The 19,984-nt window shown below is 31.0% G+C and overlaps 2 protein-coding genes across 5 annotated transcripts; both read left to right on the top strand.

Annotated features, from left to right (window-relative positions):
* The first annotated feature begins 4,600 nt into the window (after nt 1-4,600).
* On the top strand, nt 4,601-10,916 carry LOC101245945 (uncharacterized). Of its 2 annotated transcripts, none has more exons than XM_004239094.5 (14): nt 4,601-4,978; nt 5,956-6,115; nt 6,481-6,738; nt 6,966-7,140; nt 7,419-7,480; nt 7,664-7,827; nt 8,113-8,210; nt 8,614-8,672; nt 8,755-8,889; nt 8,974-9,218; nt 9,323-9,482; nt 9,621-9,693; nt 9,794-9,838; nt 10,592-10,916. In XM_004239094.5, exons 1-14 carry the CDS (start codon nt 4,926-4,928, stop codon nt 10,801-10,803), a joined length of 1,899 nt encoding a protein of 632 aa, XP_004239142.2. In that variant the 5' UTR covers nt 4,601-4,925; the 3' UTR covers nt 10,804-10,916. The 2 variants fall into 2 exon arrangements, with proteins under 2 accessions (XP_004239142.2, XP_004239141.2); XM_004239093.4 differs by having other exon boundaries at nt 8,542-8,672.
* A 3,381-nt stretch (nt 10,917-14,297) lies between these two features.
* Nucleotides 14,298-18,444, top strand: LOC101245648 (sufE-like protein 2, chloroplastic). 3 transcript variants are annotated; one of them, XR_741389.4, is made up of 3 exons: nt 14,298-15,427; nt 17,691-17,857; nt 18,031-18,444. XR_741389.4 is itself a non-coding variant. In XM_010322639.4 (2 exons), the coding sequence occupies exons 1-2, from the start codon at nt 14,630-14,632 to the stop codon at nt 17,715-17,717; spliced, it is 825 nt and encodes a 274-aa protein (XP_010320941.2). In that variant the 5' UTR covers nt 14,452-14,629; the 3' UTR covers nt 17,718-18,444. The 3 variants fall into 3 exon arrangements, 1 of the variants encoding a protein (XP_010320941.2); XR_741388.4 differs by having other exon boundaries at nt 17,978-18,444; XM_010322639.4 differs by having other exon boundaries at nt 14,452-15,427; nt 17,691-18,444.
* The last annotated feature ends 1,540 nt before the right edge of the window (nt 18,445-19,984 follow it).

Below are 19,984 nucleotides of genomic sequence, written 5' to 3'. Positions count from 1 at the left end.
ATTTGATTGAATTGTTATTATAAATCTATTAGCATTTTTTTAATGCCATAGCATAAAAATAAACATTCAAAAATATTTGTGAAATAACAAAATTGCCCTTAATCATTCTCAACTTGACTCTTTTATATAATAGAAATTTAAGTAAAATTTGTACTCAATTTTTTGAGATAAGAGTTGTAACACTCTAGTTCACAACTATATTTGCATAACTTGGGTAAGATATCATTTAATTATATACCATATACGGTTTCCTTTTAGATGATGAATCGATTATTGACTTTTTGTCTTTTATAGCGTTGATTATCATTTTTTACCCCTTAAAATTAAACTTATGTTTAGCACGAAAACATAAATTTATGCTCTATGAAAAATTATTTTATCTTAGGTGACAAAAATTAAAGATCAACAAAAATAGAGACAAAAGTGTGAATGGCTCAAAAGGTACTTTAAGAAGAGATTTTATAAAAAGAAATTAACGAAAATTTTACTAGTTTTTGAGTTAATTACTTAGATATATTTTATTTTATAACGTTACAAGTTTTATCAAATTTTAACGTGTCTAGATACGTGTAGATACATATGATCAAGTTTACGTATAGTTTGTTCTAGATACACTGTATTCAAGTGGATTTACATGTTTCTGACTTTTTTGTTAGTCTATCTCCCTCCCTCGTCTGCCTCTCTCCATTTGTTCTATAAATATATCTGATATCTCATATACATGTATCTAATGTGATTCACATGTATTTGAGATACATTGATTCTTTTCTCGCCTCCCTCCAATCCCGCTTGCCTCTCTTCCTATGAATATGTTTTCCAAAGTGTATCTGATAGTAAAAATATATGTATTTAAGTGTATTTAACTTGAAATCTTATATAAAATTATTAATTAGTAAGACATGTATGTAATATTTTCAAACTATGGATAGAACAAGTAAACATGGTTAGAAATGTTTATGTAATTATGTAGTTTTTTCATGATATTATAATAGTAAGATTAGCTTCAAAGCTATCAATATCACAAGTAAATTAAATTGTCGCGCTATCCTCAAATGGAGCTTTATTCGATAAGAATCCTTGTAAGTTGTTTCTACCTCTTGAGATTTTTGTCAAGTCCCATGCATTCATAGGTGTAGTACAACCCAATCTAGTCTTTATTGCCATCAAGAAATCAGAGTGATATGTCATTATTTTTCATTTTAGGTATGTTCATGCTTGTAATCAATGTGCATTCATTAGAGCTTTATTTATATACTAGTTATTGTATCGATGGTGAAATAAAATATCATCAAACATAATATGAGTTTAATAACATCAAAATAAACTTTAATGTTGGACTTTTTCCTGTGTAAACATCTAAAGTTTTAATTACTTAGAAGAAGTCAGATGTTTGACATAATTTACGATTTATCGAAACTAGAATTAGTGAAATAAGGGTCTTATTTTGATTTTAGATTTGGAATAAAACTAAAACCCTCAAAATGAAGCAAAAATGTTGCTCCCCAAAGCCCAACAGAGATACACTGTGAAATTGACGGAATAAATTATACCACGATGATAAATTCAACGTGTAGAACAACTTATGCCACAATGACAAATTCAACGCGTAGAACAACTTATGTCAATGGCTTAGGCCAAGAAAATTGATAATTTGAGTGATCCAAAGTAGTAGGCTTCTGAATTTATTAGGTTCTCTACGATAGTAAAGAAAGAACGAAGTAGATGATATATATAAAATGTTGTACTGAGGGACCTATCTGCATATCTGTTTGTGTCATCTCGTGAAAACGTAGATCTCTCTATTTTAAAGGCTTATAGGAGATGCAAGAAAAAAAATTTAAATTCATGACATGCATATATTAACTTGGTGTTAACACCCGACGTGAATACATTTTACCTGAGATGCACTAATTAGATTATACTTACATTCTTTTAACTTAATGAACATTTTTTTTTAAAAAAAATAAGCATATTAAATAAACAAGTAAAATAACAAAATTATATGTGAAAGCCTTTTAGGGGCTGTTTGTTAAGGAGTACTATTAGAAAGAAATAATTCTTGTGTTATGCCTCTTTAAATTCTTTTATTTATGGGAAAAAGTTCAAATATGTCATTAGTTAAAAGTTTAGTTCATTTATGTCATTACCGTTCAAGAAAAGACTCATTCATGCCATTATTTTTTAACAATGATTTTGCGAAACCATTTTTGATACGTGTCCAATTGTAATTCGTCAACGTCATCAAATTTTTTGATGAAAAAAATGAATTTAATTTTTTTTAATCATTTTTTATTAAAAACATTGATGACGTGGCCGAATTACAATTGGACACGTGTCAACTTTTAAATAAAAAAAATCAAAATTCTAAAAAAAATTGAATTAAATTTTTTAATTTTTTTAATTAAAAATTGATGACGTGGCCAATATAATCGACCACGTGTCAAAAATGATTTTACAAAACCACTGTTAAAAAATAATGACATGAATGAGTCTTTTTTTTAACAGTAATAGCATACATGAGCCAAACCTTTAACTGATGATATAAATGAACCTTTTCTAAAAGTTTAATGACATATTTGAGCTTTTTCCCTTCATTTATTTATTTTCTTGATTTTATATATTTGTACTAATAAATTTATTTAAATAGATTAGCTTACAAACCTTATAATTTAAATAAAATTATTTGTAGCTAAAATATGAGTTATGTAATCTAATAATTATTAATATAAAATATTATAATCGAACTAATATGCTAATGTTGATGTATGAATTTAAGAGCTATTTTTGCTATTTAAAAACATCTTGAGTATACAAATAGTTTAATTTATTTTGCTGTTTTTTAATTTTATGATAAAGAGCGATTTCTTATGATAAAAGTCCTAAATTGAATGATTTTATTGATGTAAAATGATGTTCAATAACTTGTTCCTATGTATTTTTATAGTTGTGTGACCTTTTGAGATATTAAAATTAATTTATTAAGATGACAATTATTTACTGTTAAATAATTTAAGTGAGAAAATAGTGAACGTTAGTGATAAAATTTCCATCTCCTAGCTAGTTAAAATGCTATAAAAAATAATATTATTTGTCAATTATCTACCTTGACCAAATTATATAAAATAAAAAATCTCATAATAATTCAAGTGTATAGTTGAAAAATAGTTTTCTCATAGGATCTTAAACTTCGCACAAAATTAGGTACGAAGCAACGAATCAAATATTTGATAAAAATATTACTAATCCAAGCATTATCAATCTCCATATTAATAATTCCTGCACTATTAATCTTTACATCAAACGATCCCTTACAACCTTCTCATAGCTAAAATTTGACAGACAAACTTATTTAATTTAAAAGTCAAATGTACATTTTAAATCATACCAATTATATTCTATTTGTATTGAACCAAACAAAGCACAAAGACTAAATAATTATGAATGATGATCGGAAATGGATAAGTTTTATTTATTTTTAATAGGATGTATAAGATTTGAGTCTTAATTCTTATTTGGAAAGAAAGCTTTCCCATTTCTATACTAGACCTTACACTAAATTTAAAGGAAGAAATTGAAAAATAATTACTTTTTAAGTAGCTAATCAAATTTTAAATATGATCTCAAGATTATATATACGTATCTCTGTCAACAATTTTTAGCAATTTTTTAGGAGAATTTGAATATTTCAATCCTAATTTCAGATGCATCCTTTTCCAAGAATCAACATATTTCATCTTTGATCACCAAAAACTAAAATTAGGATGAAAAAAAAAACATATTTCAGTTTTCTTCCTTTTTTTTCTTGGGAAAAGGATCTGATAAGTCCCTCAACTTAGTCATTTGAAGCTGATATATCCTCGTTATAAAAGTGGCTCATATATGCCCTTACCGTTATATAAACGGCTCACATATACCCCTGCCGTTATAAAATGGCTCACATATACCCTTTATTTAGCGGAAGTTAAAAAATTAGTTTTAAATTTATATTTATTATTTCTATTTTTTTTAAAAAAATATTTAGGAGTATATATGATTCTTCTATCAAAGTTCAAGGTATATTTTAATATTTTCATGGATAAATTATTTTTTGACTTCTTTTATTATAATTATTTGAGTTTTTTATTCTTATTTTGTTTTTTTCTTTCATTCCTTAGTTTAAAGAAAAAAAAATTAAACTATTTATTTGTGTGTATTGTAATTTAATTTCGTATTCGAAGAAAAAATTTGGTCATCTACAATAAGTTTTACAAAAATATTAGTGAAACATAAATAAATTTGATTATCAAAATAATAATTATATATTAGTCATTGAAACAAAAAAAAGTCAAAAAAATATGTTTGACGAGGATTAAATTTAGTCATATGGAATTATATATTTTAGAAAAAAATAATAAAAATTTAGATTAAAATTATTATTTTTTCATTTCCGTTAGAGGAAAAGAGTATATGTGTTTGTTTACAAGTAGGAATATATATGAGTCACTTTCATAACAAGGGGTATATCAACTCTAAATGACAAAGTCGAGACCTTTTTCCCTTTTTTCTTTCACGGAAACACCTGGTTTAGACTATATACATAGTACAATATTTGAGGAAGATTGAAGCTAATTTTAAAGTAATAAAAGACCTAAAAATGCTTGTAATTATGTATATCAGTGTATATGACACATTAATTTGATTGTGTCATTGGTACTCCACCTCACGGTCCTGAAGGCATAACAGAAAAAATAGCTTTGTGAGGTGACACTTGCCCATTTCCTCCGAAATAGCATCCGGTGATTATGTCTTCACAATCACACTCTTTTTTACACCTCAACTAACCCTTTTTTTCATTCAATTTTGCTATCATATTCAAACACCTAAACTCAAAATCACTCAACTTTGTACCTCTTGTTAGCAGTAAAGACTACTATTCTGAAAAAGGGATGATCTTGAAAACTTATATTTTCATCATTTTCACTACTCTTTTTCTTCACTGGTATACTCTTTAAGCTTTGATGTTGTAGTTTATGCTGTTTGTTTTGTAGCTAAATGATAAATTTGAGAGATACCCATTTCATGGAATTTCAGAATTAGCGTAGTTTCTTTGCTTTTTTTGGTTGTTATGATGCATGTGAGCTTGATGTTTATTAGCCAAGATTTGCTTATTTGATGCTAGTTTCAATCTTTTCCACTATTTACTGCTCTACAAGTGTCTTCATTGAAATGGTTTTCTTGGAACTTTAATATGGTAGTTTCTGCTCTTTATTTTCTAGCTTAATGATAAATTTGAGAGACACCCACTTCATACAATTTCAGAATTAGTTTAGTTTCTTTGCTTTTGGTTGTTATGATGTATGTGAGCTTGATGTTTATTAGCCAAGATTTGCTTACTTGATGCAAGTTTCAATCTTTTCCATTATTTACAGCTCTACAAGTGTCTTCATTGAAATGGTTTTCTTGGAACTTCTTATGGTAGTTTCTGGTACTTATTTTCTGGAAAAATCGTTTGTTATAACTTCTGATCCACTGAAAGAAAACCCACATTTCTTTTTGATAAAATTAAAAAATTCTGATGTATTTTGGCCTGGATTCATTTGCTTCTTTGATAAAAGTGTGCAAGTTCTAATCTTTTGAGTAGTACTGTTATTTATCACCATGGCGGCATCTGTAAGACTATCAGAGAGTTCAGACCGTCTCAACAAGATTGGGGACCTAAAGTCAAATTTTATAAAGAAGTCTTAATATTTTATTTTGTTTGTAGTTGACAGTTGTGGAGCATATATATGTCCATTGCTTTAGTGGCCTTAGGGTCGAGCTGGGGTGGTAGAAGAACTTTTCGGCTTAAAGAGTTGGGCCATTGTTGAGTTTCAAATGTCTTCTCTTAGATAATGAATTGCTATGTATTGTTGAAGATGTGTCTATTTTATGATCAAAGTGTGATATATTTGAGTATTATTCGGGTCATAACCTCAGGGAAACCTCAGAAACTAAATCTCGGGGCGATATTGGACAAGCCAGCTTGCCACCTAGGGGTTGGAACTCCTATGACTCATTTTGTTGGACCATCACCGAGGAAGAGTTTCTTCAGAATGCAGAACTTGTAGCACAACGATTAAAACCTCATGGTTATGAGGTAATAGTTTCACAAAAAAACATAAGTAATCAAAAGGGGGAAATTTGAATTTCCTCACTTATGGACGCAAGTAGTTTCCTTATGACTGTAACTTTATATTATTAATTTTGAGTAATCAAATGTTTAATCAAAACAAGCTTTGTAGTTTGCTAATATTATTATGAATCTCTAAAGTCTAATGCATAATTATTCTCGAAAATTATTTCCCGTTCACCATCAAACACTAGAAATCATTTTCCATAGAAATGGATTTCATCATACTAGACACTCCCTAAAATTAGAAATCCGTAGAATTTAGATTCTTTTACAATTCTGACATGTTTTTGCTTTCATCTCTAAACTGTCAACTTTTGGATTCTGTGCAGTATGTTGTCGTGGACTTCCTTTGGTATAGGAAGAAAACAATAGGTGCTTATACTGATTCTTATGGTTTTGATGTCTTTGATGAGTGGGGAAGGATGGTTCCAGACCCTGGAAGATGGCCATCCTCTCAAGGTGGAAAAGGGTTTTCTCAAGTTGCGGGGAAGGTTCATAGCATGGGACTGAAATTTGGGATTCATGTAATGAGAGGTTTAAGTCTACAAGCATTCAATGCTAACACTCTCATACTGGATACCACTACGGTATTGTTCTTTATCCAGAACCAACTCAACTTTCTGCTTTCATTTATAGATGTAAATATTGGTATATCCAGTCCAATTTCATTAGACTGGAAATGCAGCTTCTTGGGCAAGTTCATACCCATTTTATCTAAGTGTGTTGACCTACGCTGATAAAGTTCATCTTATAAGCTCTTATACATAGTAGTAGCTATAACAAATGTTAGACTTGTTGGTGATACATCCAACAGGGCAAAGCTTATGAGGAGGCTGGTCGACAATGGCGTGCACAAGATATTGGAATTAAGGAGAGGACTTGTGCATGGATGAAAAATGGTTTCATGAGTGTGAATACCAAGTTGGGAGCTGGAAGAGCATTCCTTAGGTCACTCTATCAACAATATGCTGATTGGGGTGTTGATTTTGGTAAGACATATTTGTTACTCAAGACAATTATTGGGAGATATATTCCATTGGTTATGATGATTTGACGTGTTCAAAAGTCTGATTTTCATGTGAAATCATAACATGGGAGATTAACTTTAATGTCATAAACCCAATGATTCTGCTTTCTTGGAAAACTGCTATAAGAAGCAGGACTAATCCTTGTCTGAATCATCCAAGCTAAAAATCCCAAATCACTTTTAACTGTTGAAATTTTTGTGCTTTATCTTAAAATGAATTTTCTGTTTTTTCTTCTTCAGTGAAACTTGACTGTGTATTCGGTGATGACTTGGATTTAGATGAGATAATCGTAGTTTCAGAGGTGAGGTTGTTAACTCTCTTCTGCTTAACCCACTGCACCGTGCCCCTTTTATTTGTGATATGACATGATTTTACTTTCTGAAAGGAATAACAAGTAGACATAATAGCTGAGATTTGTGTTTGGATCCATACTTCATCCAACAATGGCAAGTGAGAAATGTGATAACAATGTACTTATCTGTAGGTATTGAATGAGCTTAGCCGACCTATCATATATTCCTTGTCCCCTGGAACTAATGCAAAACCAATCATAGCGAAGGAAGTTAGTGGATTGGTCAATATGTATCGAGTAACTGGGGATGACTGGGATACTTGGGAAGATGTCGCTGCTCATTTCAACGTTGCGAGGTAAATAATGCTACCTGTTCTAATAATGTCAGGTTTTTCTCGTTTTTTCTAAGCTTGCTGCCAAAATTTTATTATCACATTGTGTATTGTGATTGCTCATCTATCTCGTAGATAAGTCATATATTTGAGGGAAGTTCCTTGAGCTTCTAAGTTAAGCAGTATGGTCACTGTTCTAACAATCAGATTATGTTTCAGCTCAAATTTTATTTTCTGGTTTGTTCTCTGTCCGTGACTCCATTTTGTTATTTAGCTGTTGACATAGGTTTCTCCTTACCCTTGTGCCAGGGACTTCACTGCTGCTAACTTAGTAGGAGTCAAGGGCCTAAAGGGGAAGTCGTGGCCTGACTTAGATATGCTACCACTTGGATGGTTAACAGAAGCAGGTGATGGATTGTTTTTGTTCTATGTTTGTTAAACTATAAAATAATATTCTATTTCAGAAAGGATTTTGTATAAGTTTGCCAAAGATACATACTTGTTTGATGCATATTCATTCTAATCAGAGACTATTTCTGTCTGTTACAACTTAAGGAGATAAATGCAAATTATTCATCCTGGATTTTCAAATTAGAGAGATTTATTGCGACTTAAGTTAAATGTTAAACAGAGAAAAGTTCATCATATTGCAAACATCTACAATTTCTTGTGCTTAGCCTACTTGGTTAGGATTTAACATCAACCAAATTTGGTTACTATGATTCTCCTCCGACGCAGAATTATGTTCTCCTCTTGGGCAAAACAAGGAGGAAAATCCAGCACGAAATATTATACTCCGTTTTGGTGCAGGTTCAAATGAAGGCCCACACAGATATTGCAGGCTTAATCTGGATGAGCAACGTACTCAGGTAATTTTTCTGCAGTGGTTCTGGCTCTGCAAATATGACACAGCTCAAGTGATCTATTTGTATTCTATGGATCCTCTGGCAGGTGACTCTATGGTCCATGGTCAGGTCCCCTCTCATCTTTGGTGGAGATATGAGAAAGCTTGATGCTTCTACATTCAGTCTTCTTACAAATCCTACTCTGTTGGAGATCAACTGGTTTAGCTCTAACAACATGGAGGCATGTGAATAAATTTAACTTGACTCATCTTTTGGATTCACTTAGGCATACAGTTCAATCCTAAGCCAATATTTTCAAATGCAGTTTCATTACGTGAAAGGCTCCTTAAGTTCATCCGGAAAACATAGCTTGAGTAACCATACTGAGGATAAAGAAAAAATAAATGTGTTGGAGAAGCGAGTTTTGGCTCTAAGGAGCTGCAAAGATGTAAAGGCAAATGGCTGGTCTACTAAAGTTCTTGACAGTGTAGAGAAAGTGTGCTGGCAAGAGAACTCAAATAAACGCCAGGCACCTTTTTGTCTAAACAAGAGAGAAGCACTTTCAGCATCGTAAATATCTTCAACTTCGTCTGATATATCGAATTCAATAGTGATTTTTTTCATACTATATTTGTTGATCTTCCTGGCTCATGATAAAGTTGTTCTTCATGCAGAGAAGGAGAGACGGTATATCAGCACCAAAATCTCGGGAGACTTCACTTATTCGTAACAGAGAGAACAGAACTTTGTTTTGGTGCATCTTCAAATAGAAAGCTTGCAGCTAACGAGATCAGCAGAGGTTCATTTTCACGGTGCAGATCTCATGCCAACCAGGTAATTCAGTTTGAATTTTGAGAAGTATGGCCTATGCTATTCGCAGCAGTTCATGCCACAAGTAGTTCTGTGCTTTCTTTGAATAAATGAAGACTCTTGTAGTTTCATCTAAATTTGCTGCTGATTTTTTCATAACAGATGTGGGAGAACTACAATGGAACCCTCATGAATAGTTATTCCGGTTTTTGTGCTATCATGGATTTTGTCAGAGGTTATTTTTTTTAATCTGGAAAACTTGCCTACACTGCACTGATTTTTGTTAAACTAGAGATTGATACCTAACACTATGTACTGATTCTTTTTTCTTGCAGCTTCTTCTGGTGGAATCAGGTCCTGGCTTGCAACTGGAAGGAGAGGTATGGTTTCTCAAATGAAAAATTTATTCCATAGAGAGACAACAGATATCACTAACTCTAAAGGGGAATGTCTTTAATGGATGATACTGAAATATATACATGCTTTTTTGTAAGTTTTTGCGAGTCTGAATAACGGGATATAGTTTTACAGTAATTAGCCTAAAGTTAAGGAGATGCAAGTAAGCTTTAATGCTTGTAACTTACACAAATTTCTAAGATTGAAATATCAGGCACCGAGGGAGTAAGAAAATTTGAAATAAGACCAATGTCGTGCGTTATAAAGATACGAGCTAATTGTCTAGAAATTTGGTCTACGGTATGTGGTTCCTTGGCATTGAGCAATTCCTAAAACTATAAAATGGAAGCTAAGTGAGTCCACTGTAATCCTACATGTATTATAGATCATTGCATATATGCAGTAAGCACATCAGCGCCTGCGAGTACAGTTTGCAGATCAATTATTAGATGGTTTTAAGTTGAATTTACATTATCTGTGCAGTTGAACCAGTAATAGCAAGCTATTTCTCAGGTTACCATATTGGGAATGCTATGAATAGTTAAGACAATATAAAGAGTTTTTACATTATCTGTGCAGTTAAACCAATGATAGCAGGCTATTTCTCAGTTAACCGTATTAGACTCGCTATGAATAGTTACATGTAAAAAGACTTCAGCACACTGTTGGTGCGCGGACTTTAACCGTTGTTAGATTATTGCGATCTGATATCAGTATGCTGTTTGATACATTTTCAGGAGAGATCTACTTGGCTTTCTTCAATTTGAACAACCAGGTGACAAAAATGTCAGCGAAGCTATCAGACATAACGAACGCAATTCATGCTACAAGTTCAAAGTGCTCAGGTAGAGAAGTGTGGAGTGGCACAAATCTTGGAGCCATAAAGGACTCGATATCTATGTCAGTAAACGCTCACGGATGTGCATTGTTTGTGTTGAACTGCACATAATGTTGAATGTAACAAAGGATGTTATACATCAACCACATTGTATATTCATCTTTTGTACAACTTCTGTTGAATCCTTAAATGATGAAATGAAATACCACTATCCTTGTGTCTTATCATTCTTGTTAAACTATCATATCGTTGAAAGTTGGGATGTGGGACTCCTCATCGTCTCCTTCCTTTTTATATCGGAATTTGTTGCACTAGGATGATCTTTTGGAAATAGAATCTCCACGAGGTAATGGTAAATTGAAATAGGGAGGTATTCAAAGATTTTGTTAAAGAGATAAGTTAAATCTATAAAAAAGGAGATTGTTGACATTAGTAGATTAATTTATTCACTGATAGGACATTTTGTTTCCATGCTAAAAAGTTAAATCTAACAAAATGTGGATTTATTAGACTAGATCTTGTACAAGTTGGTACCCTCTCTGTCTGTCAGTTCATTGGTTTGAAAATTACAAGACATAAATTATTTTTAAAATTCAATTTTCAAGTAATTTTTTTTTCATTTTCAGGCAAATATTGTCTGTATTTCACCAAAGTTTTCGTCCTCCTAACACAAAAATCATAATTACAAATCTTAAAATTTTAATGAGTACTAATCTTTTACTCTGTATTTTAACCTTTTATTTTATTTCTAATCTTATAAATATAAAACTAAACTCTAGTATTTGAAAAGTATAGTTAATATAAATTAGAAAGCTTTTTATTTGTTTTACTCATCCAAAAGTTTAGTTTTTTTTAATAATTGTAACGCTTATCTTAGTAGATTCATTAATTCTTTTTTAATTTTCCCTTCCCCTACCTCCAACTTTAAAAATTTTGAATTTTTTTAAGGACATAATATGAGACCACTATTTATCATTATTCTTGATGAATTGACTCATGATATAAACAATGTCTTTGATTGATAATATGAGGGGCTGATGCATGAAGTAAGAACTCTAATTTGTATTATTAGTGCAATATATATTTTATTTGTTAGAAAAATAGTTTGGAGGGTCCACATGAAATTGTATGCAATGACGTAATCCCCACAATATCCAAAGGGACCAAAAAGTTTGAATATGATTTGATGAATTGAAGGGCAAAAACAATTTTGGGATATTCTAAACTTTCTTTTTTAAGTGGGAAAAGATATCATTACTTGACCAAACTCAAATTTTTATAATAAAGTTTAGTATAATTCAGTGAAGGTATAAAAAAGGTTTTATTTATGGGTTGATAATATTTTGTATTTAGTCAAACTATAAATTACTGTATTGTTTGATTAGTGAGATATTAAGATAGACAAAATTATTATTCTTATTTTACCGATCAAATAATCACCTTAATTCCTACCTTCTTTTATGTTTCGCTAGGAACTATTTTTTTAATTACATAATACTATTGAAATTATTTATTTTTGTTTTTAAAAAAACACATAATAGCTACACATTAGTTCCAAACTCTGAAAGGATGTATTTTGACTATATGAATTTGTTTCATTTTATTTGATTTCTCTTATAGTATCACTTTTTTAAGGTACACCCCAATACTAGAGTTCTTTAATTTGTTATTTGAGCAACATGATTCTAAAGTCTTAATTTAAATTTATTGGTATGTTAAACATACATTTTTTGCCTCGACTAATAAAGTATCGTATTTTCGTTATATATATTAAAGAAAATAGTTTGAAATAAGTGGATGGATGATGTTGGGTCTAGGGGTGTTCGTTGTTTAGTTTGGATCGGATATTGATTAAAATCAAAACCAAATCAATTTAGTCGAGTTTTTAAATTTCTAAAATCAAACCAACCAAACGAAAAAAATAACCATCAATTTTGATTATTGTCGGTTTGGTTCAGTTTTTCTGGTTTATTCGATTTGAAAGTAATAATTTTTTTGAGAACGTACGTACGATAGACACAAATACCAAGTACATGAACAATCTACAGAAAAACTAATGTCGGTTCAGTCAAGCAATTAAGCAATATTAGAGTTATCATTACACGAACAAAGTGATTTATTTAATATAAAATGTGACTATTTTATGTGAAATACAGTAAGTAAAGACTAAAATGGATTTTGATGGACTTGAATTTGAGATTGTTATACCTTGGCTGAAATGTTAGACTTGAAAAAATGGTTAAGTTAAAATCTTAAGTTAATTAAAATTTAACAAAATATTTTTAATTTATTTATGAATAATATATATAAATAATTATAAAATTTATATATCTAATTTATCGGTTCGGTTTGATTATTTTTGCGGTTATTTTTTAGTAAAATCAAACCCAAACCAAATAATATCGATTTTCAAAATTTAAAAATCAAACCTAACCAAACTAAATCAGATATCAATTTTTTTAATCGATTTGATTCGAATTACGATTTGATTTGGTTGTTAACCACAACCATGAACAACTCTAGTTGGAACACGTAATAAGAGTAATTTGTCAAAGCAATCCTATAAAGATCTATAGGGTTGAATGACATTTTTTGAGACAAGACTAGTAAGAGAGAAATTCAGCTCAAGAAAAATTTAAAGTTGCTATCATTGTTATGATCCTCTACTTTTGCAGACACAAACTTGACATTTTGAATCATATGTGTGATGTGTGTAGGTGGAATAATACATAAGAAGCCTAATTAATTTGAGGAACTATATATTGATGTGTCTAGAGGATTGTAGAGTAAATCTTAGCTTTGTTTTGAAGCAAAAGAAAACTCCTCAAACTCAATATAGACTTGTTACTCTTTTTATTGGTTCATATTAATAATTTAAAGCACTTTCTAAATCTTGTAAGATTCTTGGAGAATTCAAAGTTAATTTTGCTAATAATCAATCTTGTTTGCTTACACGGATTGTATAATGTCATTTTGTCCATCAATTGTTATTCACTTGCTTTTTGTACGTGTTGCATTGGCAATAAGATTTCTTGCTAAATTGTAACATCTTTTCAATTATTTTATTCAATTTTTAGGTGCTAGACTTTTATTTGGTTAAAGTTAGGAAAAAAACAAGTATTTTAGTCAAAAACATAAGATGTACGTAGATCTTTTTATCTTTTTTTTTTCCTGAAGTTTTGTGATTGGAAAATCATTTTAACAACCGTGTTATAGTTGGATTGAACCCAAATTTTAAGAAATATATGAGAAGATTTTTCAATATATTATAACTATCTTTATTTTTAAAATAAATGAGGTTTTAAATATGGAAGTACATTTCTTGTGCATGTTTTGTCAAATAAATGAAACTCAACGTAGATAAAATGTTGAAAATGTCATTAAATATTTACGAAATATATATATTTTTTTAAAAATAACTAAAAAATATTATATAAATCGAAGAAGTATTTCAAGCAAAAACTATTAGGCTACTATATCTCACTCCTTGATTTTAAGTTCAGATTATAATAATAGACCTCAATTATAAGTATTAACTTTTACTAATATAATACCAAATTGAAGTTAAAAAAACTTAAGAAATTGAAATTAAAAAACTCAAAAATGAGATTGGAGAGTGCCACATAAAAATATATTTCCACTTTTGGCGCCTTATTTATATTTTGTATATTTTATTTTCTTGGAATGAAATCTCCAACCACCTTGGGATTATAAAACTATAAAATGCCATTGCACCCTATTTCTCTTCTTCTTCATCATTTTTTTTTTTACATTTTTTCTTTTATACTTTTTCTACCTGAAATGAAATCTCCCGCAGTTGAAGGATCTTCTTCTCGTTTTTATCTCTGATTCTCCAACTTCTAACTGTCACAAAAATCTTGTATTTCAATTCTTTACCCTTTTTTTTCTCTCCAATTTTCTTCATCTTTAACCAAACATGGACTCTTCTTCTAATCTCAATTTCCCATTCACAATTTCATGTACACCCACTAAGTTAAATCCTCAATTCTGTCCCCAAAAACCAATCTTTCTCACTTTTATGAAGTACCCATCTTCTTTCTTGACGATTTCATCGATACCCACCAAGCCAAATCCTCAATCTTGTAGTAAAAATCCAATCTTTTTCACTTCTATCCGATGTTCGAGAAATATAAGACATGGGTTGTCATCAGTTTCTTGCTTGATTATGGAAGAAGCGCCATTGGATGAGAGGTTAAGTGTTGTTGACAAAGTTCGTAGTTTATCTTTGGAATTTAGGTCCTTATCAGAACCAATTGATAGAGTGAAAAGGTTGTTACACTATGCAAGTATTCTCCCTCCATTATGTGAGTCAGCTAGGGTTCAAGAAAATCGAGTTTTGGGTTGTACAACACAGGTGTGGTTAGAGGTGAGGATGAATAGTAGAGGTTCTATGAATTTTAGTGTAGATAGTGATTCTGAAATTACTAAAGGGTTTTGCTCTTGCTTGATGTGGGTGTTTGATGGGGCAGAACCAGAGGAAATTCTGAGTGTTACGGCAGAGGATTTGGGAGATATGAATGTGGGGCTGCCTAAAAAGGGTCGCTCAAGAGTTAATACTTGGCATAATGTGTTGTTCAGTATGCAGAATAGGACTAAAGATTGTGTTCAAGAAAGGAAGAGAGCTTTGTCTTTGGAAGATCTTCATTCTTTAGTCATTAGACCTCATGAACATGTTGGTGGGCCTAGTGCCAATGGAAGTTACCTGGAATCTGAGGTTGGTGTTAAGTAGCACTTTTTTTTTTTCATTATAAATAAACAAACATTAAAACTTGGTCTCAGCTTGCAAGTAAATATGGAATACCAATATATACATCTAGATACCTCAACTCGTCTCGTAGTTGAACACTTAACTTACAAAATGATCATCTAAACAACTCACACCAAATTTATGTGATGTGTCATCGTCGGTGTCCATGAGACTCAACGAGGACAAGTTGAAGAGTTTAGTTGCCAATTGAGACCAAATTGAGGTGTTTTGATGTGCACACTCAAAGTTGAGAGTGCTTACTTTGCCAATGGAGGCCAAGTTTGAGTGTATGTTTATGTATAATGCTTTATTTTTTATTCTCATTTTATTGGCTTGTTTATGTTTTTGGGTGAATGTAGTACATCATGATCATGGGAAGATCCAAAGGGATCTTTAGATTCTGCTTTTAAAGAAATCAATTTGTACCTATAATGATGGATGCCATGAGATCAGACTTTGTATTTTATTAGTTGGAATAGTAGTGCACTAATTATTTTTCTTATTCTGGATACTATATGTTGTAAATTAGTATAAACTATTATGTGGAGGTTCCACCAACCACCACTTTCCAAGAAAGATGAATTTTTTAAAAGTATTAAAATAAAATAGGAAAACACCAACAGTTTGTTCTTTAATCCATTATTCAAGTGAAAGCAAACAATTATGCTTAGAAGGAAGTCATTGTTAGTTTCATGGTTTGGGCCTGAAAAGTGAACATGAAGTAGACTGCTTAAAAATATCTACATATTTGTATTAGTTGTGGTAGGGTGACTCTGCACTTCTTATGGTGTTGAGGAATAGAACTATTCTGGATATGACACATTCTATGAAGAGAGGAAACACCTTGTAAATTACACAGTAGAAAGTTTTTTGGTTCCAAATATCTAATTTGTTGAGTTGGCCTTGGACAGTATTCATATAGGTAGGATATGTATCTATCACTACTTCTTGAATTCTTTTTAAGCTTGTAAGCAGGTTTTGTGGCTTTTGGAGCATTCAAGACTTGGTTAAATATAAGTATGGGACACTTTATTCATTTATTTTTGGTTAAACGGATAATAAATTAGAAGATCTATCATAAGAAGTTAAGAACTACTAGAGGAGAGTGGAAATCACGATTACTCTTCAGTCCAGAACAAGTTGAGTCAGCAATCCAATATGTTTTAGAAAGAAAACAAGGATGTTAGGTTGAAAGGCCGTAGTTATCCTAATAGAAGAAAAACACCAAAAAACACTCAGGTGTATTATTGGTTGGGACAAGATTCTGTGATTAACTGAACATTCTGATTCACCTTCATTCTACTAAAGTTTAAGAGAGGTTCTATAAGGAATTACTTTTAAAACGTTTGCAGGTGAGGGGATAAAGAATTAATATGTAAAAACGCTTGAATGGAAGTATCAATTTGACCTCACTATTTATTAGATTAGAGAGGGCCATATATATAATGTTCCGGTTAGGAAATCCTTATGGACTTCTCCCATTCATGTAGAATGATTCCACATTCAGATTCCGCTATTAAAATATCTTCATAGAAAAGGTGTTTCTGCTTATTTTTCCTTCAATTAATTATGATGTGCTGCATTTTCCTCGTCATTTCGTATTCGAAGCAAAATTAACAGGTGGAAAAGAAATATCTTTTTCTTTGATCTGTTCCAGTTTCATCATCGTTTATCTTGAGATGCATCACGTGTATGAAGTTCTGCTTCCAACTATTTTTAGTATAGAACCTCTGACATTTGAACTTGTGGATATAAGACAACTAAAAGATAAGTGCATCGAGCTAACTTTCATCTTTTACGAGAACTTCAATGATATTTTGGTGTCTCTTGTCTAGTTAGTTAGTTGGTTAGAACACGATTTTTAGCTGAAGTCAAAAAATATGTGCTCCTTGCTCTTCAGTCTTCAGACTATAGCGAACAATTAAAAGATTGAGCGAACATGAATGTAAATGTTCTTGCTTTTGTTTTAAGACACAAAGTCAAACAGAGTTTATGTATCTGAAATTCATTACCATGTCAAAATCTTACTGAAGCTGTTGGGAAAGGTATCTCATTATCCCATTTATTTGATATTTACTACTTGTATATATTGGTTGCCAAAGTACATAAGGTGTCAAAGCATGTGTGACCTCTACATAGAACCCTCTGCTCATAGATGATTTTTATGCAATTTATGCCTGTCTCTGAAATGTTATATCTTTAAATTCTGGTATTATTCTGCTGCTTGCAGCCTAAGTGCAGTTTCGAAGTCAAATGATTCTCAGCCAAGCTTTGTCCATGGTTGGATGAATCTGCTAGAGTTTCACCATTTTCTTCTTTTGTTACTGATAAGGCTTTTGTTCTCCACTTTGCACCTGAGGCAACTTCCTTCTCATTCTTTATCCTTGCTTTTCACAGGTAGAAATCTTGTTCTTATCCTTTACTTTAAGTACGTTGCGACTGATACTCCATATTGCAAACCTTACAAACTAACATTCCATTCTAACTTCTAAGTACTTTCCTTTTCTATATTTGCAGATTTTACAACTAACATGCCATTCTAAATATAATTCTTTGTACACGTTGCATAGAATTGAATTCGCAGGGCCAATGAAGCAGATGATTGTTGATATCATTTTTGTACTGAGTTGCCTCTTTCAAGGCATTCATTGAAGATGATCCATGGACTTCTCCCTGTGGCATAAGTTGTTAATATAATCTTTGTTGTATTTTGTATTAGCAACCTACTAGTTTAGTTTTTTTTCTTCTTAGATGTAAGACAAATATCTTTTGGAAGAGAAATTTCCAAATGAGTATTCTCTATTTTCAAATTCATACATTGGAGTGATAACTGATTTAACACTTACACTTTTGAAACTAGGAAGGGAGGGATTGCTTTGTAAAGACTATAAGTTCGGAGAAAATCAGAGGGATTGCTTTGTAAAGACAGTTGGGAGAAAATCATTCTTCAATACCTAAAGAAAAGTGATATTTTAGTTACTCTATGCTGAAGTTGTTGTCGACTTTGTACTAATATCGTGTTATTTACAAAGAGATGGAGAAAATTGTTTAAAATCGAACAATTATACAATACTTGTCTACTATAACACGTTGAGATTATTTAGCTACTATGTTCACAGAAGCAAAAAACATAAATGGATCTGAACAATGAAGCAACGTTGAAGTACCTAAAAAAGAGTGAACTTAGGAAGAACCATGCTCTACTATTCTTACACTCTCATTCATCTGCTCCAAGCTTATAATCAAAATGGATCATAATTATTAGCTTTTACTCATATTGTATATAGTTTGCAAATTATGTCACTTTTCCCATTTTTCTTCTTCTACCCAATCCTCTCTTGATTGTTAGTTGACAAACTTGGTTAATAAGTATATTTCAAGCTCAAATAGTGGTTGCAGTATTGATTTTAAGATTTTGGTAGTGAAAATCATATTAATAGAAAATTAACCCATCTTTTAGAAAAACTTGAAAGTGTGGGTTTGAATTTGGTTTTTATGAGAAATTTTGAGTGACTACTATTTAGATATATCGAAAATATCCTTAGGTGTTTGTCCACAAAATTTAAAGTCATTAGGTAGAGATTTGTGTTGATTTTGAACAAAAATTACTATAGAAAATTGTAGAAAAATTAAAGTTTATTATAGTAACTAGTGGTGAATTACACTTTCAGATCATATGTATCTTTACTATCAATTTTTTAGATTCTGTATATCCTTAAAGTTAGAGTCATCAACTGTTGGGCCAGCCTGACCGTGATAGGGCTAGATTAAGATTTTTGGAGCTCATTTAAGAAAATAATTTTTTAGCTCGACCTGAAAAGGATCTGCTTATTTGTTAGACTTGAGAAATATGAGTAGGCTCGGTCAGCTAAAAATAATTGTAAATCAAATAAAAAAATAGATTATTAAAATAACAAGAGTTCAAACTGAAAGTTTTAAATATTAATATTTAAATACAAATTATGTTTATTAAATATGTACTACATAAAATGAAAATTTCCTATAATTTTTTAATGAATTTGATTAACAAGTAGCAACACTGACACCATATAATATCATCTTGTCGATATTTATGATAATATTTTTAAGAAAAACACATACTCCCTACCCCTACCCCAACCCCCCAAACATCTTTAAAGTGAATTTTAATCTCACCTAATAATAACCAGTCTCACACTGGAAAGTGCACTACACACACCTTATCAGCGCCATACCAACACCACATCAGATCAGCATAATAATTATATTTTAAAAAAGGGTAGGTGACTTCAAAGAAGAAAAGGAAGAGCTATGTAGGTTTTTTTTTTTTTATTATAATATATATTCAGGTGAAATTAAATTCACTTGAAATATGTTTAGGGAGATATTTAACACCCGAATAGTTAAAATGCTAAAATAAGTTATGCTACCTTGTTCAGCGGATTTTTGTAAATGTATTTTCTCTAATTTTAAATTATAATTTGATTCTAAAAAAATTATAAAAATACTTTTTTAAAAAAATTGGACTGGTTCGGCACAGACCGC

Source organism: Solanum lycopersicum, chromosome 5 (assembly GCF_036512215.1).
Source record: "Solanum lycopersicum chromosome 5, SLM_r2.1".
NCBI classification, from domain to species: Eukaryota; Viridiplantae; Streptophyta; class Magnoliopsida; order Solanales; family Solanaceae; genus Solanum; species Solanum lycopersicum.
The sequence above is the reverse complement of the archived record's forward strand: the minus strand, read 5'-3'. Positions and strand labels throughout refer to the sequence as shown.

Bases quoted from the DNA above. Each gene is read 5' to 3' on its own strand.
- LOC101245945 (XM_004239093.4), top strand. From the start codon at position 4,926: ATGATCTTGAAAACTTATATTTTCATCATTTTCACTACTCTTTTTCTT. The intron at 7,141-7,418 runs GTAAGACATATT...TTTCTTCTTCAG, and splicing joins TGATTGGGGTGTTGATTTTG to TGAAACTTGACTGTGTATTC. The intron at 8,211-8,541 runs GTGATGGATTGT...CCTCCGACGCAG, and splicing joins TGGATGGTTAACAGAAGCAG to AATTATGTTCTCCTCTTGGG.
- LOC101245648 (XM_010322639.4), top strand. From the start codon at position 14,630: ATGGACTCTTCTTCTAATCTCAATTTCCCATTCACAATTTCATGTACA. The intron at 15,428-17,690 runs GTTGGTGTTAAG...TGCTGCTTGCAG, and splicing joins GAAGTTACCTGGAATCTGAG to CCTAAGTGCAGTTTCGAAGT.